Source organism: Sus scrofa, chromosome 13 (assembly GCF_000003025.6).
Source record: "Sus scrofa isolate TJ Tabasco breed Duroc chromosome 13, Sscrofa11.1, whole genome shotgun sequence".
In the NCBI taxonomy this organism is placed as follows: domain Eukaryota; kingdom Metazoa; phylum Chordata; class Mammalia; order Artiodactyla; family Suidae; genus Sus; species Sus scrofa.
Window position 1 is genome coordinate 97,249,854 of NC_010455.5, and position 21,287 is coordinate 97,271,140.

General features: G+C 39.4%; 1 protein-coding gene across 12 annotated transcripts in view; it reads right to left on the bottom strand.

Annotated features, from left to right (window-relative positions):
• Positions 1 to 21,287, bottom strand: part of VEPH1 (ventricular zone expressed PH domain containing 1) — a 379,885-nt gene that overhangs the window by 263,532 nt on the left and 95,066 nt on the right. For all 12 annotated transcript variants that reach the window (XM_021069710.1, XM_021069713.1, XM_021069715.1 and 9 more), the window contains 2 exons: positions 16,359 to 16,525; positions 7,851 to 8,060 (listed from right to left, as the gene is read on the bottom strand). In XM_021069710.1, coding sequence (XP_020925369.1) covers positions 7,851 to 8,060; positions 16,359 to 16,525 — 377 coding nt within the window. The remainder of the gene's footprint in view (positions 1 to 7,850; positions 8,061 to 16,358; positions 16,526 to 21,287) is intronic.

Genomic DNA, 21,287 nt, shown 5'->3' on the forward strand with positions numbered 1-21,287 from the left:
AGCTCCATAGGACTGGGGGAAATGGAGACCCCATTCTTAAAAGGTGCACACAGAATTTCACGTGCACTGGGCCCCAGGGCAGAGTGAGGTCTCCATAGGAATCTGGGTCAAACCTGACTGCAGTTCTTGGAAGACATCCTGGGAAAACAGGGGTGAATGTGGCTTGTTGTCAGGGAAGGACATTGAAGGCAAAGCTCTCTGGAATATTCAGCAGCTGCCTGTCTCTGGAGGTGGCCATTTTGGGAAAATCTGGCCCCACCCATCAGTCAGCTGCTGAGAAGCCCCAGGGCAAACAACAATCCAGGTGGGATCACAGTCCCACCCCTCAGTAAACAGACTACCTAAAGACCCCTCAGGCACACATCCAGAGACTAAGCCCCACCCACCAGAGGGATTAGAATCAGCTCCACCTACCAGTGGGCAGGCATCAGCCCCTTTCATCAGGAAGCCTACAGCAAGCCCCCATACTGACTTCAGCCACAAGGGGGGCAGACACCAGAAGTAAGAGAGGCTACAACCCTATTATCTGTAAAAAGGTCACCACACCAAAAACCTATGAAAATGAAAAGACAGAGAACTATAACTCAGATGAGGGAGAAAGGAAAAACCCCAGAAAATCAGCTAAGCGAGGAGAAGATTCTCAGCCTCAAGGAAAAAGACTTTAGATTGTTAATGATAAAGATGATGCAAGACATTGGAAATAAACTGGAGGCAAAGATGGATAACTTACAGGAAACACTGACCAAAGAGATACAAGATATAAAACTTAAACAAGAAGAGATGCAAAATACAATAACTGAAATAAAAAATTCACTAGAAGCAGCTAACAGCAGAATACAGGAGGCAGAAGAATGAATAAGCGAGGTGGAGGGCAGATTAGTAGAAATTATGGATGCAGAACAGAAAAGAGAAAAAAGATTGAAAACAAATGAAGAGAGTCTCAGAGAACTCTGGGACAACGTGAAACACATTAACATCCATGTTATAGGGGTGCCAGAGGAGAAGAGAGAGAGAAGGGGACAGAAAAAATATTCCAAGAGATAATAGCTGAAAACTTTCCTAACATGGGAAAGGAACCACTCACTCAAATCCAGGAAGCACCACGAGTACCATCTAAAATAAACCCAAGGAGGAATACCCCGAGACACATATTAATCAAACTGACCAAAATTAAAGACAAAGAGAAAATCTTGAAAACAGCTAGGGAAAAGAAACAAGTAACATACAAGGGAACCCCAATAAGGTTATCAGCAGATTTTTCAGCAGAAACTCTGCAGGCCAGAAGGGAGTGGCATGATATACTTAATGTGATGAAAGGAAAAAACCTCCAACCAAGGTTACTTTACCCAGCAAGGCTCTCATTCAGATTTGAAGGAAAAATCAAAACCTTTACAGATAAGCAAAAGCTGAGAGAATTCAGCAACACTAAACCAGCCTTGCAACAAGTACTAAAAGAACTTCTCTAGGCAGAAAAGAAAAGACAGCAACAGGAAACAAAAATTCCACACATGACAAGGCTCACCAGTAAAGGTATATATACAGTAAAGATACGAAATCATCCATGCACAATTATACCACCAAAATCAGAAATCATGAGAAGAGGTGGGTACAAATGCAGAACACTGGAGATGAACTTGCAATTAAGAGACCAACAACTTAAAACAATCTCATATACATATAGACACTTATATCAAAAATTCAGAATAACCTCAAACCAAAAATCTACAATTGATACACAAACAAGGAATCTCTGGAGAAGAAACATATCTCGTAGTAAATAAGTGCATAATCCACCATGAAGGGGGTCATTTGACATCATTCTTGGAATGCTGAAGTCTTCTTACATCTGATTCTGATTTCCTCTCCATCAAAGAATTTATGATAATTAATATTAAATAATGCAACTGTACAATTAAATAATACAGTTCTACAACTGTATGATTAATAACCATTTCTCTCCATGGTACAATGTAAGGTCTAGAATGTCTTGTTTATCATATCACCTAGAATGGTGTAATGCCTACACCATTAAAGAATCAATAAGATGTAACAAATTGTGAGGACATATTTACATAGTTACACTGTTTTTTAACCAATTTATGCATTTTATATTTTACTTATTTTCAGAGGGTATATTATTTTTGTTATTCTTACCAGTTAAGTTATTCTTTTTATTCTTTTTATTATGCTATATAAAATATTTAATGGTATATAAGGCTTTCTTCTTTATAAATTTTAGTTGCATAATATAACAATTTTAATATAATGCTAATTTTTAAAGAAAAATTGAAATGTAATAGATATACTAAATAGTAAGGATGAAAGCCATACAAAATGGGATATAGTATAGAATAAATTTCCTATTTGTCTCAGCATATTTTCCATTCCACTTCTCCAGAGGGAGTCACTTAATCTGTTTCTTAAGATCCATGATATAATAATCTGTGTGAATGTAATTGTGTTTAAATGTATGTATTTTATTCTGTAAAAAAAATAAAATTAAAAAAAAAAAAAGTAAGGACTCATCAGCTGCCCCAGAAGTGAATGGATTTCTCTGCCCAGTGCTCCTCCCAGTTTCATTCTCCATCCAAAAGATGTGCTGTAGATGCCAACATACATCTGAAAATTTCCTGTGAGTCACTGGACAGCTTCTGATAGTCACACAAGCACACTATCGCTATTAAGTGTGGTTTCATTCAAATTTGGGCAAAAAAAGATCCCTGAGGTAATCTGGGAGATAAAGAATATAAGTATCTGTAGGGTTTTATTTTTTGTTTTATAGATACATTTTTCCTCTTTTGGATTTACACCAGCAGATGGGAAAATTGTGACTGCTATCAAGCTACTGAAAACAGTGTGCCCATCCAGATGCATGCCACTTTGAAAGACAGGCCCACACTGTCTGATTCCCCATTACCAGCCCTGCAGTTCCTACACCTGGCTTCATGCAGGCACAGGTGGAACAGAAGTCAGTTAATAACATGTGCCATTTATTCCAGGCTGACTCCACCCCTGAGGCTATCCTGGACCTGAGGACTACACCCCACACCCTGACTCTCCTCTTCCTCCTAAAGATCAAATAATGTGGTTTGCTGAGGGCAAGCAACAAAGGAGGGACCAAACAGTAGGCTCCAAGCAGTCATGGACTATGCATTTCAAAAGCTGGAGCAAGATACTCAAGAGTTGCACCGGCTTTTCTGCATTCCAAAATCTTTTAAATCCTAGCAACAAAAAAATCATCTGAACCAGCTTACATTCCCACCAACAGTGCAGGAGGATTCCCCTTTCTCTACACCCCCTCCAGCATTTGTTATTTGTGGACTTATTAATGACGGCCAACAAATGAACCTTTCCACAGAAAAAAAAATTATGGACTTGGAGAATAGACTTGTGGTTGCCACGGGAGAGTGGGAGGGAGTGGGATGCATTGGGAGCTTGGGGTTAATAGATGCAAACTATTGCTTTTGGAATGGATTAGCAATGAGATCCTGCTGTGTAGCACTAAGAGCTATGTCTAGTCACTTATGATGGAGCATGAAAATGTGAGAAAAAAGAATGTATACATGTATGTATGACTGGGTCACCAAGCTGTACAGTAGAAAAAAAATTGTGTTGGGGGAATAACAATAAAAAAATTTTTAAAAATCATCTGATACCTGGAATCGTTGAATACATCTGAAAATTTTACACTGGTGCCAAAGAGAAAAAAAGTTTTAATTAGGCCCATTTTTAGACAAGACCAGGGTAGGATGACAGAAAGGATCCTGGGGCCTGAGGTCACTAAGAAACTGTGGCTGTCTCATCATTTAACACCCTAAACATCTTATGTCTTGTATATTTCTATGACCCTTTATCTCATGTAGACCAAGCTTTCCACACAGAAAAGAGTGGGGCCTCTTCCGGGCAAAGTTCCTGCTGTTCCCTTTTTATTACAATTTCCTCCACCATAGGTAGCCAGGAGCCCATATTTGACTTCCACACTCATGCCCACCTGGCAATGTACTTCAATAACTTCCTGTTTCCTTTTGGAAAGAGGCAGGGTAGAAATAATCCCATATATAGTTATATTTATATATATCTTTTCTATTGGGTTTAGCCTTTAAGAACATGGCTAAGCAAGATTTTATAGAAGGTTTAACAGGTGTACTCAAAGTAAGCAGTTAATTAATAGCTGTTTAGACTACTAATTTTTGGGACATCTGGGTTTTGGCATTCTTTAAAACAAAAAGAAGTACTTTCAAATGGTGATATTTTAGGCATTAGAAATAAATAAGCAAGGGCATTATTTCTGAGTGAAGAATTCTGACTAACATTTACAGATAATTTTGTCAGGCTGATCTTAAATGAAATGGAATAATGGAATCCAAGAATATCAGAGCCAAAAGGGAAGTAGTCCAGTAGAAAGACATTATTTTTGAGGAGAGAAAATAGACCTAGAAAAATGAACGACTTGATGAATTGCAATGGAGACATCCTTTGCCCTCTGCCATTCTTTCTGCCCCTCTCTTTTGATCAGCTGTACATGTAGCCACCTAAATTCAGACTGTATGTTCCAGCCTCCCTAGCGTCTAGGTATGGTCATTTGCAGCTTTGTTTTATTTAGCCAATGGGATATAAACAGTAGATTGTTTTTAACTGTCTGGAAGTCCTTCTCCCCTTTTCCCTTCCTACTGGCTAAAATGTTGAGTAGCTGTCTTGGACCACGAGATGGAAGCCCTGTGCTCTCTGAGTGCTCAGGGATGGAGAGCAACAAAGCAGAATGAACCTGGGTTTCCAAAACATGGAGTCTAGACTGCCTGCCTTCTAGACTGCTTTATGTGCAAGGGAAACAGATGGGTATCTTTGTTTAAGGCACTGTTGTTTTGAATTTCTGTGTTACTCTCAACCACATCTAATCTAAGGTACTATATTAGTAGTCTGGAAAAGTTTTAACTTATTAGCATGACTTGATGGAGGAGGGCAGGATGGGTGATGGACAAGGCCTGATTCTTAGTCTAAGAGAGAAAATGCTTTAAAATGTGTTACGTCAAGGGATCTCAAATGCTGATCCACAAAAGGTGCATTAGAATTACCCTGGCAGAGCAGGATGGGAGGAGGTTCCTATAAATCCAGATTCCTGGGTTACTGTCCTGCAGATTTTTATTTAGAAGGTACTCTGTGGGGCCCAATAACTTTTATTATTAAAAAGCTCTCAATATAGTCTGGATATTCAGATGTGTTTGGAAAGTATTTGGTCTAGAATTGTTCTCTGTTGAGGAGGTCAATCAGGAGCATCAGAAAAACTTTTTTTTTTTCTCTCCCAAACATAGATGCCTCTGTAAGCACGAGAATGACAGAGACAGAGATGATAGATAGATAGAGACAGAGTCAGAGAGAGACAGAGAAAAAATATTCTGAGATTTTGAGTTTTGAAATAAATGATTCATAAGGCTCTTTGGATTCCCTCTCCTCTCTGCACCCATCTGGAGTCATTTAACTGTCACCTAATAGTCCATTCTCTCTCAGGTTAGCCTTAGTTCATACAAACTTACAGTAACATAATTGCATGTCTAGTGGTATTTTTTTGTTTTGGATTTTTTTTTTTACAGATTACATTTTCTGTGAGAGGTTTAGTCACTTACAATGTGCATTACACATTAATCAATCATAAATATATTTGTGACAAAAAGATTACCACTTAAAGATTCCAAGGCCTTGTATATCGGAGGTTGAATTTTTTGGTCCATGCAAAAATCTGCAAGGTCAGATTCAATGGCTGTCGGTTGCAGTTGGCCTAAAAGCATTTGGGCACACCAGCAGGTTTTCCTGGCACCAAAGCTGATGAGCTGGGGAAGTGTTACCAGAAGGCAGATTGTGGCAGGCGTGAGACATTCCCAACAGCAGTGAACAGAAGGGATTATACTAAGCAGCAGGTCAGCACCGAATAATCCTTTTACAAGATCCAGTGTCACCTTCACAAGTATAGGCTGCTCAGGAGCCCAGCTCTCCCACCTTCCTCTGGGAAGCTGAAGGAGAAAGGCCCTCCACTAGGAGGAAGCCTGGCTTTCACCAGTCTCCTCCACCAGGCTCTCCCTCAGAAGAAATCAAACAAAACCAAAGATCAATTGAAGGACAAAATTTGAAAAGAGTGCCAAGGGTACCACAGAATCTAATTTCAGCTAGGTCACCAATTAACCCAGTCTGAATCTTAAACTTTCCAGCTTTTAACTTTCTCCTGTGTAATCTCAAGGGGTTAAAGTTGATGAAAAATTAATCTCTTTTAAGAGTTGTACAATTTTAACTGGTCAGAACGGCCACTATCAAAAAGTCTACAAATAATAAATGCTGGGGAGAAGGTGTGGAGAAAAGGGAACCCTCCTGCATTGGTGGGAATGTAAATTGGTACAACCACTATGAAAAACAGTAAGGAAGTTCCTTAAAAAGACTAAAAATAGAACTACCATCTGATCCAGCAATCCTACTCCTGGGTATCTCTGCAGAGAAAACTATAATTCAAAAATATGCACCCCAATGTTCACTGCAGCAGTATTCACAATAACCAAGATATGGAAGCAACCTAAATGCCCATCAACAGAGGAATGGATAAAGAATATGCGGTACATATATACAATGGAATATTACTCAGCCATACAAAAGAATGAAACAATGCCATTTGTGGCAACATGGATTGACCTAGAGATTATCATATTAAGTGAAGTAAGGCAGACATAGAAAGACAAATATCATATGATATCACTTATATGTGGAATCTAAAAAAATGATACAAATGAACCTATTTACAAAGAAGAATCAGAATCACAGACTTCGAAAACAAACCTATGGTTATCAAAGGGGAAAGGCAGAAAGGAGGACAAATCAGGAGTTTGGGATTAACGTAACACACTACTATATATAAAATATATAGGACCTAATGTATAGCACAGGGAACTCTACTCAATATTCTGTAATAACCTATATGGGAAAAGAATCTGAAAAAGAATGGATATGTGTATATGTGTATAACTGAATCACTTTGCTGTACACCTGAAACTAACACATTGTAAACTAAGTATACACCAATATAATATAAAATTAAATTTAAGTGAAAAAAAGTTGTACAATTTTACATTTATCTCATAGGAAACTATACTATAGGTAAGCGGGTGAAAGTAAAAGCTTTACTCTATCAATTATGGACTTGCTTTAAAAGATAAAAATCCTAAATCTCAACAGAAAATCATCAAACACGCACACACCCTTCAGAACTTTAATTTCTGGAAATTCTTTCTTAGTTGCCTAATACTCACAAGAACTGATGGTATCTCCTGTTGTCCCTGCTGAAAGATTTTATTATGCAAATATTTAGACTAGGACTTTTAAACATCCATGAACGTTTAATGCACTCTTCCAAGTAACATCATGCAGAAAAAGGCCCAAAACATACTGGATCCAGGCACTTACTGACAGGATAGCTATGGGTTCTCAGTAACAGGTAATCTTTGAGACTCAGCTCTGCATTTATGATAGTCTCCTAGGTTAAGCAGAACTGCAATCAGTAGTGAGATGAAACTCTTTTACTGGTTATTGTTACTGCAAAGTGGTCTTGATATCTTTCATAGTGCCCTCTCCATTGTAATCCTTCCCCTTCCTCAGGTGACACTCCAGCAGTGAAATCCTCACTTCCTGAACCTTCTACATAGCCCTGCTAAAACATGTCCTTGATCCAGAGGCCACTGTCCATGCAAAACGTTTGAAAGAAAAAGGGAAACTCTCAGAAGTCTCAGGACAAATCTGCAGGTCATACAGCTCCAATGGATTAAGTGCCAAAGGAATTTAGGGTAATGGAGGGAAAAAAAAAAAGTCAAACTTACTTCATCAACACGCCCGACAGTGCCATAGATTCTCGCCATTTGTCCAATGAGGTAGGGGAACCTCTCACCAATCTCTTTCAGCACTGGAAGAAAACTGTTCAAAGCCACTGGCTCATAGCCTGCTATCTCTATGAGGATGCTCAGGATGACATCATTATGCATCGAATTTTTCAAATGCCCGATTAAGAAAGGAATACACTTCTGAACCACCTACAAAAAGAAAGGAGAAGAAGAGGGAAGAAAGAGAAACAAAGAGTAAAGTTAATCAAATCAGACTCAATCTAAGAAATTTTTTTGTATTCAATCTGAACTCAGCACATTCTGAGATTACCACTCTTGGAACTCAAGCAAATCTCCCAAGTCTGGGATTTAAAATTTACAATAAAATTTCAGAGGCTTTGGTTTCTTTTGCTTTTTCTTTAAATCTGTGCTCTGCTTACACATTTCCTGCACACATTTCTAAAAAATTCCATTCCCTACTTCTTACTCTTCATGTCCTAATCCTGGAATGTCAAAGTCTCTGTGACACATGCTTCTAGTCATGACAATTTTATTTAAACTCCACATCCCAAGCCTATAATGAAAATTTAAAAGGAGGAGTTCCCTGGTGGCCTAGCAGTTAAGGATCTGGCATTGTCACTACTGTGGCTTGGCTTGGGTATGATATCCTTGGCCTGAGAATTTCTGTATGCCACAGGTATAGGAAAGAAAGAAAGAAGAAAGAAAAGAAAGAAAAGAAAGAAAAGAAAAGAAAAGAAAAGAAAAGAAAGAGAAAGAAAGAAAGAAAGAAAGAAAGAAAGAAAGAAAGAAAGAAAGAAAGAAAGAAAAAGAAAGAAAGGAAGGAAGGAAGGAAGGAAGGAAATCAAAGAGGAAAAGAAAGGAGGACAGGAAGAAAGAGCAAGGAAGGAAGGATGATCGGAGCACAGGCAGGGAAGCAGATATTTCTTGAAGTTTATCACACACAGGCAAGGGAAGAGGTGTTTTGGGCTTTAGGTAGATTACTCTTTGATAAGGAGAAATTTTATTTTCCAAGCACAGGACATTTCCTTAGGTTTATCTCTTCATAGTGCCTCTTTCCAGAGAAAGTCTTCTTTTTGCTGACAACACAGTAGCTGCTAACATAGATGGCTAGCAGAGAGCAAGCTGACATGGCTTTTGTTCAAGCCATAAGCCCCATTTTGTGGACTGTGAAAGAGCTTCCAAACTGGTCTCCTAATCTCAAGTCTTTTCTTCTTCTCTTCGGCCTCCTCACTGTCACCAGAGTTACTGCCCTAAAACCCATCTGATCATGTCAAAGATTTCCCACCACCCATGGCTGGAACCCCAATGCCATGGCATTCCAGGCTTCACTGATGGATATATCTGTTGCCTCTCCACCTGTGAACCCTCTGACTCAGCAATGTGCCAATGACCACCAACAGTGGCTTGAACATGAGGAAAATTCCTATTTTCAAAGCTGATCTCAAATAGCTCTACTTCTGGGAATCTTCCCTCCAGCTTGCTCTAACGGATGCAGAACCTTGGGCCAGAGCACAAAGGGAGTTCCCTGGACCACTCACCGAAATATTCAGGAGCTTTATACAATGTTCTATCCTCTTACCTGACACACACACCTTTATAACAATCTGGGAGGTTTGATGTGAATTGAGGATTGGCTGGCCTCCATAAAAGGCACAGGGAGAAATAACCACCAACTCCCTTCCCTTGCCCCTCTAATCTCTTCCTACCCATGGTTACAATAAAGAGCTATTGTGTATGTGTACAAGTGTGCATGTGCATGCATGTATGTGTACACTACCTCTTAAATCAGACCTCATGTTCAATTTTCTCTTTCAATTAATTTGAATGGCACTAACAATCTGTCAATCTCCAGAAATCTATAAATAACTGCCATTCTTTTCATTTACTACTTATTCCCATCACACTAACAAAATACATATTCTGAAAACCATGGTTCTGCTCCAAAGACTGTTTTAGAACAGTCTATATATTCTATCACTTTATTTTCTTAATGTTCTGCAACTGGCTTCTCATTTTAAATAAACACCAAAAGTAACCTCGGAGTATTGTCAGCCTTTCCAGGTTGCTGTTAGGTGGTATAGGATTAGGTATGTGAAGGAATTCTCTACACTACTGAGAGAAAATCCTAGAAAGTGACTCTTTTCTAGGGACCAGACCATAAAAGTAGTTCCTCTGGGTCTGGACATTAGTCAACAGAGGGCTGAACCTGTCACTTTTTGCCACTCTTCTCTGTATGGGTTAGGGCTAGAAGCCCATGTCCTGGGGATAATTACAGATATGCTCATATGTGTTACTCAATTCTGTTCCTTTTGCTGGCTAAACTACAGCACAGTTTCTGGCAGCCAAGAATACAGACTTAGCCCCAGAAGGCCACTTGGAAAACTGACCACCCAGCCTTTTCCTATAAATGGACTCAGAGAATTCTCTGGAGCCTCCAGCCATGAGTCACTAGTCAGGAATGCCTTCCTACCTAGGAATGATAGTTTCGTAATAGAGGGATGCTCAGAGGGCAGCGATGGAGGAAAGAACCCCACCTGGCTCCAGCAGCAGCATCAGAAACTCACAGATGGATGTAAAGTCTATGACACCTTCACAATATCATGGCTAGTCAGCTGCACATAGAGATTTTTTTTCAAGGACCAACTGTTGACCCACCAGCCCTGGAGAGCCAGGGTATCACTGGTCACAGAAGGTAGGCAGTGAAGAGGGCAGTCAAGAAAGCATGAAGCATTCCTGCCTTCACTGGAGAGCCCACTCAGTTCACCTTTATGTTACAGAGCACTGGCACAGCTTTTATGCAGAAAGAAAAGCAACCCCCAATCCAAATTTCACAAGGTCAACACCCTCCTCATTATTTCAAACCCACCTCTTATTTCATCTGAAATTGAATTCACTAGACTTGCACTGAGAGCCTCAGTCTGCAGATTTGATTGTTAACTGTTATTTCATTTCCCTCTCTCAGTAGACTTTCTGAATCCCTCCTATTCCCCTTGCCTGCTGTCTGATGAACATGAGAGATAGGAGGAGTGAATCCGGATTTCTCTAGCTCCCTGCCTCCACATTTCAGTAATCAAGTGCGAGATGACCAAGAGCTGAAGGAGGCAGGTCGGGGGAGGAAGCTGCTTTAACACAAAGGGAAGTGATGATGGGAAGAAAAGGGTTGGGCGGCGCCCTTGTCACTACTTCCTCCCACCAGTTAGGATCCTGGCCCAGGTGGGTCCTTTCATGTCCCTAACCTCTTAACTTCATTCTGGGATCCACACTCAACAGCCACAAACCCTACAGGAAACTGCTTTCCCCTTCTCTTCGTTCTGCTCACTTCTCCTCTTCCTCCTGTCTAGCTAACCTTTCTGCCTGCCATCCTCTACGTTGCCCCCTGGCTTTCCCATTTGCTTCACAAGCCACAACTTTACATTCTCATTTTTTTTAGTTTGTTGAAATCAAAAGAGCTCATTGGCTGGAGTTAGACTGCGTTGCTGTAGCTCGGCCTAATCTGTGTAGCGCTGGGAAAGTTTCCTAACTAGTGTCAGTCCCAGATTTTCTGTAAGTGGCAGTCTTCGGGGGCAAGGCAGTGTGACTATAATGGCCTGTGGAAGACATAGACATTGCACATCTGAAAATTGGAGGGGTTGGTAAAGACGAGGGGTTCATGAAAAGCCACCTCACCAAGTCAATACTTGACTCCAGCATATTTCTTAACCTCTCCAAGCTTTGACTTCTCTGTTTACAAAATGAAAAGTTTGTTGTGGGGAGCAAGTGAGATAATGCCTGTAAAACATCCATCCACACAGTGCGTGGTACTTGGCATGAGCTTGGCCACTACTGGTGCCCCTTGTCTACCCTCCCCTGCCTCCTGTAACCTGGGAATACTCCCCGTGTGGCCTTCTCAAGTGGAGGCTGCTCAGTTACTCCCTCAGGCCGAGAGAGTAGGGAGCTGGGAGTCAGAGTCCTGGACCTGTTACTTACCTCTTACAACCTGTGTGATGGGGGCAAGATAACCTCTCAAAGCATCCATTCCCTGCCCCCAATTTTAATTATTTTTTGAACAATTTTTAAAAGGTACATTCCAACAAAGCACCTATTTTGACCGGTGTGAAATGGAGAAAAAAACAACATATCACAGGATTAAATAAGATATTAGATGTTAAAAGCTGTTTGTGAATGATAAAATCCTCTGTAAATTTATGTCTGTGTTAAGACATATTTGTGAAGTGGCTTTGGTGTTCCAGGTACTACGCCAGGCACTGGGGACACAGTGATGGACAAAGAGGTCCTTGTGTCTCAAGCATCTGTGTCACAGCCAAGGTGTGACAGAGGCAGAGAGACCAGCAGAGACGAATTCACGATGGCGTGACATTTGCTCTGTCAGGACTAGGGGAAAGAAAGGAGTCAGAGAGGATTCCTGGCAAGAAGTGACATCGAAATGGCCCAGAAGGGGTGGTAGGAGTGAGGGAAGAACATTCCAGGTGGAGAACATAGCCTATATGTAAAAATTCAGTGCCTGGAGAGAGAGGACCCATTTACGGTCCCTGGGACTATACAGTATTCAAAGCGTTGGGGTTAAAGTGACCCTAGAAAGCCAGGCAATGGTTAGGGACCTGGTTTTAAATGGCCTCACAGGCCTTTGCTTAGTGTCTGGGAAGCCACAGAATGCCTGTAACCAGGGGTCTGTCTGGACTTCCTCGAATACCACATGCACTGTCACCCTCACTCTCTTGGACCCCACCTTTTTGCGTCAGGTGACCCCAATGACTTTCCTCTCCCCCTTACCATGAGTGAGCCTCCTCCTGGTTTCATTTTCCTTTCTGCCCAGCCTTTACCCCATGGGAAATAAGTTGCATTAGCTTATTCCACCACATCTCCCTTGAACTGCTATTGAACCTGCCTTTCCAAAAACTGTTTGTTTTGCTTTTGCTCTCAGGCTGCAGATAAAATGGCATGCCAGCTGCCTCCTTTATGAAACCAAGTTTCGCCTGTTAGTCACCCCTCCCCTTTCCCCACATCACCTGGTCCCCAGACTCTATCTGTGGTAAGGCAGAATAATGACTCCCCAAGAATGTCCACATCCTAATCCCCAGAACCTGTGAAAATGTTCCTCTCCATGGCAAAAGAGACTTTATAGACTGATTAAGTTAAAGGTCTTGAGATGGAGAGATAATCCTGGATCATCTGGGTGGCCCCAGTGTAATTACAAGGGCGTTTGAAAAGGGAGGGAGGGAGGAGGATCAGAGTCAGAGAAGATAGGATGGAAAAGCGGAGGTGAGAGTGATACAGGTCATCAGCCAAGGGATACAGATAGCCTCTCGAAGCTGGAAAGGGCAAGGAAACAGATTCTTCTCTAGATTCTCCAGAATGAATGCAAGCCCGTTGACCATTTTATATTTCTGACCTCCAGAACTGTAAGGTAATGCATTTATGCTGTTTAAATCACTACATTTGTGGTAATGTTACAGCACCACAAAAAAAATGAATACACCACCCTATCTGTGCTCCTCTCACTCTGAGCCTTCTTTTAGGTGATCCAGTGATCCCTTAACTCCACTCCATGCCCAAACTCTGTTGTAGCTTTGCCCATCCTTTCTGAACTTAATGTTTTCTGAAATTGATTTCTTTACGTGTTCTCTGGAACTCACTCCTGAACTTCCTCTAGTGCCTTGTTCCATATAAAATTTTCTCTCACGTCTTCAATCACTTTATTCCTACTGGCTATTTCTAACCCTCCTATTCCTCTAAAAACTCATGCTCATTCATCCTTCCCTTCCATACACAATGTTTATAACAGATGCCTGCCCCCCCCCTCAGAGACACTGCCCCTCGTGGGTCATTAGTGACTTCTCAGCCACCAAATCCACACATCTTTTCCCTTGTTCTTCATGGCTTTCACTTTCTTTGGTCTCTTTTGTTCATTTATTCATTTCTAAATTCAACAACTTTTTACTGAAATCCTACATGTGCCCAGCACTACGCTAGGGAGATCATACAAATACGCAGACACAGGTGCATATTAGCTAACAGAGGTCCCCAGTCCTCTGCATGACTTCTGGCCTTGCTGCTCAAAGTGTGATCCTTGAAAGGAGCAGGGGAACTATCACCTGGGAACTTGTAAAAAGGCAAAATTGGGGGCCCCATCCTAGACCTATTAAATTGAAACCTCTGGGTATGGGGCTCAAGCCTGGGCTCCAGTGACCAGATCTCTCAGTCCTGTTCCTGCTTCCTGAAGGTCCTTTGTACCTCTGCTCCACCTGACACAAAACTCCACTTGATGCCACTCACTTTGATGGCTTGCATAGTACCTATTTTTCCCTTAGCCATGATCCATTCATTGCCCCTCTCTCTCCCTTTCTCTGTTTATGTCATTTGTAGAACACTTATTACCCTGTTTAGTTCAGTTTGGTTTTATGAATATTTATTGAGTGCTATCAAATACTGCACCAAGATATGGGATTAGAGGAAAAAATAAATTATGGCTTATTACAAGAAGTTTATAGTCTATTGTGGTTCATTATGCATATGACCATTCTTTCCCACCTTCCTGTGAATAATTTTGATTTTGAATGCAAATGTTCCAGTCTTTTTTTTTTTTTTTTTTTTTTTTTTTTTTTAGGGCTGAACCTGCAGCATATGGAAGTTCCCAGGCTAGGGGTCAATTGAGAGCCATAGCCACTGCAACACCAGATCTGAGTCACATTTGCAACCTACACTACAGCTCACAGAAATGCCAGATCCTTAACCCACTGAGCGAGGCCAGGGATGGAACTCACATCCTCATGGATACTAGTCGAGTTCTTAACCTGCTGAGCCACAAAGGGAACTCTGAAAACGTTCCAGTCTTCACTATAGTGTTGACAGGTTTTACAAGTGGTGGATATTGATATCGCCAGGAAATGGAGCAAAGATGCAGCCATAACTAAGATAGTGTTTAGTTCACCATTAATCTTTACTGTGCACATTTGCTAGTGCCCTCCAGAATCCATTTCTATTTCCCTCTTCCTGAAAGCCTCTAGTTTCTATCTAAGTATCCTTGGGGTTTAGGAGAAGCTCTAGGGGCAGCACATGTATCTGAAGTGGAGACTATTAGGACTTTGATTTGGATGTTGTAAGGGTAGTGGAAGTAGGAGAAGCATATGGACTAGAGGCCCCCAACCTCCACCCTAAGCCTACAAGGAGAAAGCATGCATAAAATGGAAGTCAACACTGAGAAATCAAAAATCTGAGAAACACCAAGTAGTTATGCTGTGAGCCACAAGGGAATAGATGCAGTATTGCCTTTGGAATGGATAAGCCATGGGATCCTGCTGTATAGCACTGGGAACTATATCTAGTCACTTAAGATGGAGCATGATAATGTGAGAAAAAAGAATGTATATATGTATGTGTGACTGGGTCACCTTGCTGTAAAGTTAGAAATTGTCAGAACACTGTAAACCAGCTATAATGGAAAAAACAAAAATTATTATTAAAAAAATCTGAGAAATGGAACTAGAAAAGCTGTTCTGTTCACATATTTGAGCCCCTGATCAAATCTCATCTGAAGTTTTTCCCCATCACATACGCTAATAAATTCCTTCACTGTTTAAACCAGTGTGGGTTGGTTGTTCAGTAACCGAGAGTCACAAGTATCCTAATTATTACCATCTTTTACATGAATCTAACAAAACCCACTAATTTGTTATCTAGAAGATAAGCCCTGCTCTCACTATAGGCTGATTTCCCCATAAGATAAGGCATGTGTAGGTCTTCCCCTTGGCCCTACCTGAGAAGCCATAGCCACAGACATTAAAGCTGTCCTGCAATGGCTACAGATCTGCACTTTTGTTGTGTTTGTATTACTGTACCTGTGACGGTTAATTATATGTGTCAGCTTCACTGGGTCAGAGGGTGCCCAGCTACTGGGTTAAACATTATTCTGGGTATGTCTGTGAGGGTGTTTCCAGCTGACAATGGCACCTAAATCAGTAAGACGAGAAAGCAGACTGTCCTCCCCAGTGTGAGTGGGCCTCATTCAATCCACTGAGGGCTTGCATATGACTGCCTGAGCTGGGGAATCAGTCCTCCCCTGGCCTCAGGCTGGGACTTACACCCTTAGCCCTCTGGTCCTTAGGCCCTTGGATTTGGACTGGAACTAGACCACTCACTCTCCCAGATCCTTGGCTTGCAGACTGCAGATTATGGGACTTTTTAACTTCATAATTGCATAAGCCAACTCCAATTCCTCATGATATCTATCTATCTATCTATCTATCTATCTATCTATCTAAATAGACTGTAGTTAGACAGATTCTACTGATTCTGTTTCTCCAAGAAAGCACCCGACTTCTGCCACTACCTCCTTGTTTTTATGATTCTAGAAAAAGTGAATGAATGTTTCATGTAAAGATGAGCATGCAGAGACATGAAGGAGGAAACCTGAGGCATACATCCTGTCCACATACCCAGAGCATACTGGTGGTGTGGACATTACATATGTAAGTCCAATGTACTTTTTACCTCCAATTGCTTCCTCTTTGCAGCTACATGCAAAAGCCGTAGAAGATGGTACTGTTCTGGTTGTTCCAGCTGATACATCAAGGCTAGGAGTTCTGTCAGGTGTTTGTTAATTGGCTGAGGTTGCTTATCATACACAGCAGGCAACACTCTCAACAACGTGGCATTACCTGTTGAATGAACAATAATGAAAATGATGACTTTAGCAGCCCATGAGGCACAGAAATACATTATCAATGCAATAAATGTTGCACTCCTTCACATATTAAATATCGCAAACTGATGGCCAAATTCTCTGCTAAAAATAATATAAGCCCTATTCTGAGAAATCATGAAAGCATGACTTAAAAAGATTCCATAAAAAGGAATATTTTACTGTATGATCAGCATTATTATCTATTGAAATTTTTTCCTGAGTAATACACCACGGGGGGGGAAAAAATTTCAGACCACACCCTTGAGTAGGAAACAGTTCTGATAGAAAATTTGTGATAAGAAAGACCATTTGGATGTTATTTAAATGAAAATTAATCAGTGCCACAAGCATGAATCTAAATGAAGCCAAACCAGAATATTAAAGTGCAGAGGAACATATTCATGTTCCTTAGAGATAAGGAGGCATGATTCAGATAACTGACATATGGAAACTATACCTTATTTTTATGAATGGTTAGAAAAGGAGCAATGCAAATTTAAATCCCGAATTTCTGCGCTATTTCAGGGGAAGTTTAGACTCAGCTTGTTTGTCACACATGATCTGCCTCAAAGACCGGTATGGACAACTGGGTTTGAAATAGCAGAGGCTGAAGAAAAATCTGACATAAGCTACAGGATTCATCTGCAAGCAACATATGGGAAACATCTGCTTATCGCTTTATGGTATGGATTTTTTCAAAAAATCCTCTCAAGTAGTTAAATGTCTCAGAATTTTTTTCTAGGGATTTCTTGAATAAGAATATCCTTGCCTCTGTTCACTTTTAAAGTGGGCTCTGGATATAGAAGACTTATACAGAAAGAATCAAATAAACAGTGATTACACATATATAGACCCTTATTAAACAGTGGGGACATTTAGATATGAGGATTAAAAAGGCCCGAATTCTCAGAATATCAATTACTAAATTCAATGAAAGGGTGATTCTAGATCAAAGTGAATATTTTGGCTGACAATAAATATGAGAATTGCTTTTCTACATATGGCTCATAGAATTAGTCTCAAACAGATTTAAATTATATATTGAGAGAGTCCAAGGTATTGGAAATGATCAGAGTTTTCTTTTTTTTTTAAATGTGAAAAATTTTATTTTGTTTTCGTTTATTTTTACTAAGAATTTTTCTTAAAGAATTAGTAATTGTAAAGGTAATGCCCTATCCTACAGAGCACATTCACTCAGAATTTAGCTATATGGACATTCTGATCAACAATAAGTGGGACAGTCATTGGAACTGAAGCCAGGGAACAATATTCATTAAAGGCCCTGAAAGACTTGAAGGAGGAAAACTCAGATTAATCATTTTTGGTTGACTTGAATTTTAATCAAATAACACAAAAATAAATAAGACCTTTTTAAAAATTAGAAACTGATGTAGACACTTCAGTATAGAAATCCTATAAATTCCATTCATAAGCCAGTATGTTTTTTTTAATTATGAAGTATTTCAAGCCATTAGACAAATGCAGGCAAGAATATAAGATAAAAAAAATATTTTTCTACCCAGAGACAACCACCATCCTGAAGTTGGTATTTTTCATCTTCATGAATATTTTTATATTTTAATTGCATTCAATAAGCACTCACTCTGTTGTTTTGCATGCTTTAAAGTTTTATATCAATAAGAGAATATTGTATATATCTCTGTGCAACATATTTTTTCCCATCAGACATTATGTTGAAGTTTAATATACAAGAAGCTCTCTTTTTATTTATTCTCATATCTGTATGGCATTCTATTTTATAAATATGCAACAATTTATTCCTACACTCTACGATTGAATATTTTTACTGTTATTATTATTATCATTTGCTTTCACCAACAGTACTGAAGTTTTTATACCTACTTATTTGTGTATAAAATAGGAGATATTCCCTTGGGTACTGATTCTTAGCTTAATGTGCTTAGAAATCACCTGGGCAACTTGTTAAAGCACACAGATACTGATTCAACAGATTGGAGGTAGAGCTTAAGAATCTGAATTTTGAAAAGGCTATCAGGTGATATTGATGGTTCCTGGACCACATAAATAAGTAGCAAAGCAGCTGGCTTTGTCCATAGGAGTTGAGCTTCTGGAAGTTCCAAAATTTCTTTGCAACGTGGCTGTAACAGTTTTCTATAGCTCCCATGAGAAACTGTCAAAACTTGTGGCCCAAAACAATACAGATTTATTATCTTACATTTCTGTACTACAAGTCTGACATGAATCTCCCTGGGCTAAAATCCAGGTATTAGAAGGGATGGGTTCCTTCCTAGAGATTGTAGAAAGGAATCTGCTTCATGGCTTTTCTAAATTCTAGAGACCACCAGCATTCCTTGGTTTGGGGGTCTCTTTTTTCCATCTTCAAAGTCAGGAACATAGCATCTCCAACCCTGCTTCTTTCACCACACCCCTTCCTCCGATTATGTCTTCTGCTTCTCTTCCACTTAAGCACTCTTGTGATGCCATGGGACTCCTATGGATAATCCAGAATTATCTTCTTATATAGTAACCTTAATTTCATCTTCAATGCAATGAAGCACGTGTTCACAGGTCATGGGGATCATCAAAGGGTGGACAGCTTTGGGAGGGGGGTATCATTCTGCCTACCACCATGATTATAACAATTTACATACCTACCAAGAGCATGGGTATTTCTGTTGTTCTGAACCTTTGCCAACATTTGATCTTAATGGACATTGGCTTTTGCCATTCTGACAGGGTATGAGATGATACCTCGTATTTTGTTCTTATTTCCATTTCTTTAATTTCTTGTGAGACTGAGCACACTTTTTATATGCTTTCAGGTTAATTCCTCTGCCATGACTTGGCCACTCACATCCTTTGCCTGTTTTCGGCTGGGATTATTTGTGTTTTCTTATTGATGTATTCCTTATTTACTCTGGCTACTAATTCTAGGTCTATCAGTTTTAAAGCTGCAATGGAGATGATTTTTAAATTTATCTCATGGTTTTATAATTTTTTTGTTATTGAGAAATCTTTCTCTACCCCATGTTTATAAAAAATATTCTCCTATATTTTCTCCTAAAAGAATTATGGTTTTGTTTTTATGTTTCTCTTTAATCCATCTGGACTCTACTTCTGTACATATTAGGAAGGGATCTAATTATAAATATATATGTGTGTATATAAACAATTATTCTTAATCAACTTACCAAGTGGCCAATTGTTTCCCTCCTGATTTTTTTTTTGGGGGGGGGTTGTACCCATGGCATATTGAAATTCCTGGGCCAGGGATCAAATCTGAGCTGCAATTGTAACCTACAGCACAGATACAGCAATGCTGGATCCTTAACCCACTGCACAGGGCCAGGGATCAAACACGTGCCTCAGCAGTGAACCAAGCTGCTGCAGAGACAACACCAGATCCTTAACTTACCATGTCATAGCGGGAACGCCCCTTCTGACTTGTAATACCCATTTCATATATAAAGTTTCCCATGTATCTGGGTCTGTTTCTGGTTATTTATCATACCTTTACCCATTATACATTTTCTTAATTACAATAACTTTATACTACATGAATATATCTCACAGGGAAAATTTCTTGATCTACTTCAAAATACTCTTGGCTCCTTCATAAAAATTTTATCATTAGTTTGTCAACTTCCTTGAAAAGCTAGGATAGGATTTTTTTTCACATTGAATACATAGATTAATTTGGGGTAATTGACATCTCTGTGACACTCACTTCTCACTCAAGAACATTATATATTCTTCCACGTAAATTTTTATGTCTTTCGAAGTTTTGTCATATTAGCTGTGCCTTATATATCTTTTATTAAATTGATAGCTAGGTAGTCCATACTTCTTGTTTTTATTATAATGAAAGATTTTGATATCTAAAAGATATTTTCTATTTACCTGCTGTATCAAAGCAACTGATTTTTTACACTGATCTTTCATCAAGGAAAACTTGTTTAATTCTATTAATAAATTGTCCTTAGAGTCTCTTAGATTTTCTGTGTATAGGTAATCAACTTATAATAATTGATGACAGCTTTATTCCTTTCTATCCTGATTCCTTAGGTTTCTTTTTTTTGTCCTACTTTACCGGCTGGGACCTCCAACACTTTGGTGTCCTTTTGTTATTTTTGTTTGTAAAGAGTATATTCTAAGGATTTACCATAATGTATGCATATGTTTCTATACATTTTTGGTATTTACATTTTGTCAGTTTAAGTTCCTGTCTTTTTCCTAGTTGGAACTTGAATGAGTGTTGAATTTTATTTAATGATTTTCCTGCATCTGTCAACATGACCATTATGACTTTTCCTTTAAATCGTTAATATAATAAATACTCTATAAAGTTTAACCAATCTTGCATTCTTAGAATACACTCAACTTGGTCATGATGTATTTTATGCATATACTGCTGGATTTATTTGGCTAATATTTTATTTAGAGTTTTGCATCTATATTCTTAAATGAGACTGGCTTGCAGTTTTCTTTTCTTGTTCTGTCCTTGTCTCTCTTTTATCATCTAACCAGACATATAAAAAGAATTTAGTGTATTCCTGCATGCTCTATTCTCAGAGGTAGTTTATATAAAAAGGAGATTATGTGTTCCTTGTTTGGTAGAACTTGCTTATCAAACCCTCTGGGCAGTGTTCTATATATTTCATTACATCAAAATTTAAATTATGTAGTTTAAATTTCTGTATCCTTTCAGTTTTTTTGGCATTCAAATGATCAGTTATGACATAAGTGGACTTATC